Source organism: Nansenia antarctica (genome assembly GCF_963989245.1).
Source record: "Nansenia antarctica genome assembly, chromosome: 20".
Classification (NCBI taxonomy): Eukaryota; Metazoa; Chordata; class Actinopteri; order Argentiniformes; family Microstomatidae; genus Nansenia; species Nansenia antarctica.
Genome location: NC_137693.1, coordinates 4,943,143 through 4,951,872, shown reverse-complemented (window position 1 = coordinate 4,951,872; position 8,730 = coordinate 4,943,143). Strand labels below are relative to the sequence as shown.

General features: G+C 43.9%; 1 protein-coding gene across 1 annotated transcript in view; it reads left to right on the top strand.

Moving 5' to 3' along the window:
- LOC308174531 (hephaestin-like) overlaps positions 1-6,928 on the top strand; it is a 16,523-nt gene extending 9,595 nt beyond the window's left edge. Inside the window, exons 13-18 of the mRNA XM_080549619.1 lie at positions 1-115; positions 3,978-4,084; positions 4,347-4,608; positions 4,898-5,037; positions 5,859-6,012; positions 6,326-6,928. The exon at positions 1-115 is cut by the window's left edge and continues 11 nt beyond it. Coding sequence (XP_080405745.1) covers positions 1-115; positions 3,978-4,084; positions 4,347-4,608; positions 4,898-5,037; positions 5,859-6,012; positions 6,326-6,414 — 867 coding nt within the window. The 3' untranslated portion in view covers positions 6,415-6,928. The remainder of the gene's footprint in view (positions 116-3,977; positions 4,085-4,346; positions 4,609-4,897; positions 5,038-5,858; positions 6,013-6,325) is intronic.
- The last annotated feature ends 1,802 nt before the right edge of the window (positions 6,929-8,730 follow it).

Genomic DNA, 8,730 nt, shown 5'->3' with positions numbered 1-8,730 from the left:
AGAGCGGAGGTTGGGGAGCAGATCCACATTACTTTGAAGAACAAAGCCGGTCGTCCATACTCTATACAAGCCCACGGAGTGGAGACCAGCGACACACACACATCTGTCCAACCAGGTGAGAGAGATGGGTGCGGGCAGGCTGAGAGCCTACACATTGTCTCTGTGTGTGTGTGTGTGTGTGTGTGTTACTTACTTACTTACTCCTCTTCCTGCCCTATGGGACATAAGGCTTCAGTGAGCTCTCTCCATTTCATTCAGTCCGTGGCAGCATGCTGTGCCTGTGTCCCCATGACAGGTTAATCTGTTCCAGCTCTTTTTTCTTTTTTTTAAGTTATTTTTTCTGAGTGGGGCAGTCCCACTCATATTTTTCATTTTATTGATAGATACAGTGAAGATTTAGACAGGAAGGATGGGTGAGAGAGAGAGGAGGGATGACATGCAAGATATGTCCCCGGCCGGAATCGAACCGGGCGGGGGCCCTGCGGTGGTCAGCGCTTAACCCGCTACGCCACCTAAGCGCCCCTGTTCCAGCTCTTTTGTCACAGTTCTGCGCCAGGTGGCCTCCCAGGTTTTCTTTTGCCTGGTGGCGTCCATCTTAAGGCGACCTTTGTGATCCGGTCCTGCTCCATTTTCAGCACATGTCCTAGCCATCTCAAACGTCTGTATGTAATTTCCTTGGTGATGCTCCGGCTACCTTTGATGGTTGGAGATTTTTATCTTGATGCCAAGATCTGGCATATTTCGTCTGAGGCATCCATTGTGAAAAACTTCCACTCTTCTCATGTCGGTTTTGACCACTCGCCAGCTCTTTGAACCATACAGCAGAACAGACATTATACAAGAGCATCTTTGTTTTAACAAACAACCCTAGTCGACTATCTGTACAGTATAGTACAGTGGATTGTGTACATAGCCTTTATTTATGTAAACCAGCTCCTTCCCTTCTTGTGATTTTTTTTTCTAAAAGTTTTTTTTTTTTTTCCCCTTTCCTAACACCAGGGGAGCCACCCCTCCTAAATGTCGTTGTTTGGTACCTGTACTGTAGCAATGACAAATAAAGTCCATTCATTCATTCATTCATTGTATTACTTGGACCTCCAGATGGAACGGAGTTGGGAGAAGGCACCATGAGCCTTTCCCAGCCTTGATTTTATGTCTTTTTGGGCCCTGATGAGGCTGCCCAGGTAGGTGAAATCTTTCACAAACTCAAATGATTCCCCATTCACAAGGATGGGTGCTGCGGGGATGGAGTTTACATACCTGTTGATGCCGAGCCTAACCTGTCTGGCAAAGTTGTTGAGCCTGTCAGTGTTAGCCTGTATGTTGGAGTGGTTGGTTGAAAGGAGAGCGAGATTGTCGGCGAAGTCAAGATCTTCCAGCCGGGAGAACAGGGTCCACTGGGTGTCTCTGGGTCTGTCTACTGTGGTGTGGGTTGTGATCCAGTCTATGGTAACAAGGAAGAAGATAGGAGAGATGATGCACCCCTGTCTCACTCCGGACTGCACGGAAAACCACTCAGAGAGGGTATTGCCCATGATGACACTGCACTCAAAATGTTCATAGAATGTTTTTATGATTGTGATGATCTTTGGTGGTATTTACATAGGAGGGCAGTATCTTCCAGAGAGTGTTTCGGTGGATACTGTCCAAGGCCTTCCTGAAGTCTACAAAGTTGATGTAGAGGGGTGTGTTCCATTCTAACCACTGCTCTATGATGTTTCGCAGAGCAAAGATCTGGCCCGTATATCCTCTTCCCTCCCTGAAGCCTGCTTGTTCCTGTAAGCCTGTTGTCGATGGCCGTCTCCGTGGGGACACTGCAGAACACCTTGTTTGCAATATGGACAACTATGTCTACATATACACACCAGGGGGAGGCTGGTGGAGGTAGAAATCAGAGGATGGGCTTATTGTAATGAATGGAATGGTATCAAACGGGTCTTTCCACCCCCACCACAGATTACACATAACATAACTATGTTAGCATAGAATAGCCTACCGGTACTTCCTTCCTGCTATGACTGACTGGTGGTGGATAGATGATTCACTTTACTTCAGTCAAATGTATTTGTTTTTGTAAAGGCGTCTGGCGTCTGCTAATAAATGCCCAGAAATGTAATGTGTGCGTGTGTGTGTTGCTAAGGACTGAGGTTTCCAAGTGTCATACTGGCCTCGTGGAGCAAGGCTAATCGAATGGCATCCAAGTACAATCTGTGTAACAGCCTATGGACAACTGGCGAGGAATCACCCTTCTATCTATTGATAGAAGGGTGATTCCTCGCCAGTTGTCCATAGGCTGCGGCCTACTCGGCTTTGCTTGCCAGGTTTTCAACAAAAACCCTCTTGTCTCTCCTGGCACTCCCTGTCTTTGTTTTTATAGGACGTCTTGGCTTTCTCAAGGAGTCGTTGGGACTTGGTGTTCAGTGTCTTTGCCTTCAGCTGTTTCCTCGCTTCCATTTTCTGCCAAGTGTTAGCTCATATCCATTCTTTGGCCCCTTTCTGTTTAAAGCCCTGGGTTTTTTGGGGGGTTCTTCTTCCATTTCAGAGGCAGCATCTAGTGTGTTGAAGCGGTTTCTGAGTACTAACACAAACTCTTTGTTTTTCTTTGGGTACTAGAATTTTGCAATTTCAAATTTCTTCTGTGGCTGGCCCTGTGGGCCCGACTTACCATTAATGATAATGTGGTCTATTTTGTTGATAGTCTACCATCAGGTGACTTCCATGTGAGCTTCTGGGTTTTTTTGTGTGGAAAGATGGTACCGCCGATGACCAGGTTGTTATTCATACAGAAACCAACAAGGCGTTCGCCATTGCCCTCTCATTGTTGGAATTGTCAGTTCCCACTTTGGCTATCGCCAGTTGTTGGCTATCGCCAGTAATGCGAAGCATGTTGTGTTTGGGTACCTTTGAAACCGCCATTTGTAGTTGTTCGTACCAATCCTCTTTGACCTCCTCTTCAGTTGCAAAGCATTGTAGAATGGTGAGTTTGCAGAACTTTGAGTTGAGGCGCTCTTGGATCAGCCTCTCACGTACTGGTTCCCAATCCAGAAAGGTTTTGGATTTTCCCTTTGATATTATGATGGCTACGCCATGTGTGTGGGTATTCTCGTGGCCTGAATGGAGGATGACAGATCCATCATGCAGCACTTGACGTCCGGAGCCGGTCCAGTGACTTTCACTTATCCCCAGGTTGTCCAGGTGGTACCTCTTCATCTCACGGAGGACTTGTGCTATCTTGGAGGTCTCGTGCATGGTTTCAGACATTCCATGCTCCCAAGGTTTTAGGCCCTAGCAGACCCTCTTTCGCACTCCTGACTTCCTTTCGGCTTTCATCAGGAGTGGTCATATTGCCACTCAAATAGTTTGGGTGGCTGGGGTCTACCATCGGCATGATGTCAAAAGGTTTGCTCATTGTAGTTTCTGTAATGGTAGGTTTTTCTTTTTTTACGGGGTGACGTTGTTAGCGCCACGCCCAACCCCCAACCTGGAGGGCCAGTGTGCTGAGTGTGTGTGTGTACAGGAAGTGATTTACTGCCCGATCACGTCTCTTCACTACACTGGCTCCCCGCTGGTGGAATGAGCTTCCCACGGCTGTCAGAACTGCAGAGTCACTACCCATCTTCCGTCTGAGATTGAAGGCTCATCTCTTCAGGTTACACCTTAACTGCTCCTCCTGAGACATCTACTACACCCCAGCACTGCATCCCCTGAGACACCCGCTTTTCCCCTATACTATGAATCCCCTATGACTTCTACTGTCCCCCTTGTACTGTTTCTCTGTTCTCCAGTGATTCCTTTTATCACTGAGACTGCCAATGGCCCCGGGCCTGAGATAGATTACTCTTCCTGCTACGACTGGTGGGTTGATGATTCACTTGCTTAGTCAACTGTATTGATTGTAAGTCGTTTTGGAATAAGGCGTCTGCTAAATGCCAAAAATGTAAATGTAAATGTAAGTGTGCATACTCCCCTCCTATCAGGTGACATGACAGTGTTCCGGTGGGATATCCCTGAGCGTTCTGGCCCAGGGGTCTCGGATCCAAACTGCATCTCCTACGCCTACTACTCTACTGTCAACTTCGTCAAGGTACAGTGCACGCATGTATGACATACGCTATTGTTTCACATTAATGTTATGCTTATTTAACATACTTATTACATATGACACACTTTTATGACACAATTAATTCCCGCTGGGACCATATATACTGAAAAGTGGATGCACTCACTGCAATGTACGTCGCTTTGGATAAAAGCATCAGCTAAATGACATATTGTTATTATTATATTACTTTGTGTGTGTGTGTGTGTGTGTGGTTGTGTGTGTGTGTGTGTGTCTGGTTCTGAAGGACATGTTCAGCGGTCTGCTGGGGACCTTGGTGGTGTGCAGGAGGGGGACTCTGAGGACGCTGCAGGCCGGGGCGAGGGAGGGACACAGGGTGGGGGGAGACAGGCGGAGGGGGGACGTCCAGCGGGAGTTTGCTCTGCTCTTCCTGGTGTTCGATGAGAACCAGTCGTGGTACCTGGACGACAACATAAGAACCTATCTGAATGCAGACCCAGATAACGTTACCATGGACGAGGGGTTTGAGGAGAGCAACAAAATGCATGGTGAGAGAGAGAGAGAGAGAGAGAGAGAGAGAGAGAGAGAGAGAGAGAGAGAGAGAGAGAGAGAGAGAGAGAGAGAGAGAGAGAGAGAGAGAGAGAGAGAGAGAGAGAGAGAGAGAGAGAGAGAGAGAGAGAGAGAGAATGTGAGACAAAGAGAACCTATGGGTTTTAGAACATAGGTCTTTGTTTCGGTGTGTTGTAGGTAGGCCTATGTATCTTATAACATGTGGTGTGTGTGTGTGTGTGTGTGTGTGTGTGTGTTTGTGTGTGTGTGTGTGTGTGTGTGTTGTAGGTATAAACGGGAAGCTGTATGGTAACCTCCATGGCCTGACCATGGCACACGGGCAGAAGGTTGACTGGTATCTACTGGGCATGGGCAATGAGGTGGACATGCACACAGTCCACTTCCACGCTGAGACCTTCACTTATATGGTAACATCATCATCATCATCATCATCACCAAACTCAGAACATCTTAGGAAGTCATTTATTTATTATGTTTATATTTTACAGTAAAATAAGTCAAGATAGATAATATAAGAGATCACATCTCATCACACCATAAAAGAAACTCCCTGAGTGATATAGATGGATTGTGTTTCCCCCCAGAATGAATCAATTGAAATCACCAAGGTCTGCTCAGATAGACAGTTGAAGAGACGGCCTTTATTTAGCTGATCAGCGACTCACAGTACTCGTGCGACAATTGTGAGCGGGTAGTTTTCTTCAGTACACAGTTTTTATGTTCTCTGCTACCTGCTGACACAGTATCAGCTGGACATTGCAAATCATATTCTTCTGACAAAACTGCTGAACTCGCTTCTCGATATAGGGCCTTAGGAAACCCAGTATCTTAAGTTACCATGGTGACTACTAGTCTCTGGCCTCTCCTAGCTAGTGGTCTATTTTGGCTCAGCGCCACTTCTCAAATAACAGGGGCATAACAGAGGCGTACTGGCCAGTTGACTATCTTCCAGAACACATCATAACACTGAGTAACAGACAGACTGATCGTCCTAATGACACGCCCACACTCTTCTTCTTCTCCCATACTCCGCCTTCATCTCCGTTCTTTGTTCATCTCCTCCTCCCCGTCTCTTCCCCCGATCCCTGTGTGTTTGGGTATGTGTGTGTGTATGTGTGTGTGTGTGTGTGTGTGTTTGGGTATATGTGTGTGTGTGTGTTTGGGTATATGTGTGTATGTATGTATGTATGTGTGTGTGTGTGTGTGTGTGTGTGTGTGTGTGTTTCAGACGGACCGTGTGCACCGTGCGGACGTGTTTGACCTGTTCCCAGGAATCTTCCAGACAGTAGAGATGGTGGCAGGGAACCCTGGGACATGGCTGCTACACTGTCATGTCACTGACCACATCCACGCTGGCATGGAGACCATGTTCACCATCACAGGTGTGTGTGTGTGTGTGTGTGTGTGTGTGTGTGTGTGTGTGTGTGTGTGTGTGTGTGTGTGTGTGTGTGTGTGTGTGTACTGGATGGATGGATATATCATATTTTCGTTAAAATAAACCACAGAATAATTAGCTCATCTAAATCGTCCTTTGCTAAAATACACATTTCAAACATATTTTCTTTCGAACAAATGATATATAATCTAAATGTAACTCATGTTTTTACCCCCCTCTTTATGGCTCACTTCTTCTCCCCCATCTCTCCCCTCCACACCCTCCTGTCTCACCCCAACCTCTGTCTCTTCCATATGCAGCAGCAGGAAGTAGTGGTTCTGTAGGAGGTTGTGGCGCCACCCTACTTCTGGCACTGACCCTGTGGCTGTTGGAGGCAGCACCAAACTAGAGAGGGGACGTGTGTGTGTGTGTGTGTGTGTGTGTGTGTGTGTGTGTGTCTGTGTCTGTGTCTGTGTCTGTGTCTGTGTCTGTGTGTCTGTGTGTGTGTGTGTGTGTGTGTGTGTGTGTGTGTAACATTGGCATTGCACTAGAGGGGGGAATGTAATTAAATGTAAAAAAAATATAGAACTTTCAGACAGATCAAAGTCCTATAATAGCAAAATCACAACAGAATCAGAATTGCTTTTATTACATCTCACTGTACAAGTATACAAGAGTGAAATTATTTGGCTTTGGTTCCTCAACCTTGGCATTGCAGCATTTAGATACAAAGTCACAATAATAATAAGTAGAGTAAATAAGTAAAATTAGTAATCATCAGTAATAAATTGATGTTTTTAGAGTGGCTTCAATAGTGCAATGGATGAATGGGGTTATGTAATAAATCAAAGTATATATTGTATGATAAAATCTTTTTAAAAGTGGTGAATAATGTGTATGTTTGCTGTACCAAAATGACTACTGTACCACATATCTATTGTTTAATATGTGCAATAAAAATAACTGTATTTCTTATTATTATGCAGTTCATGTCATCTATAAAAGTGAAGAGTAATCTTCTAGGAAATGCTTGGGCAGAGAGAGAAAGAAATGCCCTAATGGTTCCTGCTTCCCTATAGACCTATCCTTTTATCTTACCATGACTGATGGATAGATGAGTCACTTACTTAGACAAATGTATTTGTTGTAAGTCGCGTTGGATAAAGGCGTCTGCTAAATGCCCAAATTGTAAAAAGAAAAAATTGTATACCACACGGTGGCGCTGATATGTCCTTAGAGCTTTGAATTAGATTTCTAACGGGGCATAAGAGGTACACCAAACGGAACACACAGGAATTGCATTCTCTGACTCTTCGGATAACGGGGTCATTGTAATGCATGGAATGTAATCAGGAATGCGTGACGTTAGAATTATAAGGTTCTATCTCCATTGTTTTCAAAATTGAGTTTTTTTTTTTTACATAATCTGATCCATTGGGTGTTTATTAATGCCTGTGTGGTGTTATTTTTTAAATGTTGAAATGTTTTAGTTAGTAATTAATAAAACACAAAGGTTCCATCTCACAAAACATAATGGGATGTAAAAACTTTGACGCTCAATATCTCTGAACTGCCCTAAACGGAGATAGAACCTTAGAATTCTAAACGGAGATAGAACCTTAGAATTCTAAGCTCACGAATGGTGTTTCATTCCATTCCATGCATTACAATGATTCCTCTCCTCATTACAATGAGCCTGACCTCCGATGTCTATCTCCATCAGCCTTCAATACACATAATTGACCATTAGGCTGCATAAGAGTGAGGTCATTTCCTTAGGGCCTTTTCTCTTATGTTTTTGACTACAGAACGTAGAAAATCGCAATTTTACCCTAACCCACATGTAGAGAGTGGTATAATGGTGCTGGAGATAATCAATATGAGGTGGTAACATGTTGAAGTGTCAATTGTAACCGTTTTACCAGCTATTGTGTCCCTGTTTGCCCACAAGAGGAGACTGTTCAGTTCTTTACCGATTACAATTATAGGTGTTTGTTCATCACCTTTGTGGTGACATTTAATCACATTCTATAATCATTACGGCGTCAATGATTTGTTTAGTTAAGTGCCAAGCGTAATGAGTAATTCAGTGATCACTAAACGCATTGATTAAGGCATTACGTGAGCTTAGAATTATAAGGTTCTATCTCCGTTTAGGGCAGTTCAGAGATATTGAGCGTCAAAGTTTTGACATTCCATTATGTTTTGTGAGATGGAACCTTTGTATTTTATTAATTACTAACTCAAAAATGTCAACATTTTAAAAATAACACCACACAGGCATTAATAAACACCTAATGGATCAGATTATGTAAAAAAAACTCAATTTTGACAAAAATGGAGATAGAACCTTATAATTCTAACGTCACGTGGCGTCGCCAAGGCCTCAGGTTTGACTGACGGGTCCGACATCTCACACAGACTTCTTAAGTCACGTTTTTACTGTGGACGCTTCTAACCCATGAAACACGTGACCGAGTTTTAGTGGATTTGTATAGTGATTCATCCGGGATCTGTAGGTTTAGCAGTAAAAGTCGCATGTATACAGTCATTTAATGGAAGGTAAACCTAAAGTTAACTCAATTTACCCAACTTTTTTATTTATTTTTATTTTGGTCAATACGTTCTGCTAGGTCAATGTTATTTAATGTATTAAATACCTGTATAAACACAAACACTTCTATCAATGTCTTTTTTCCATCAACTATTGTCTTTTTAAATGTTT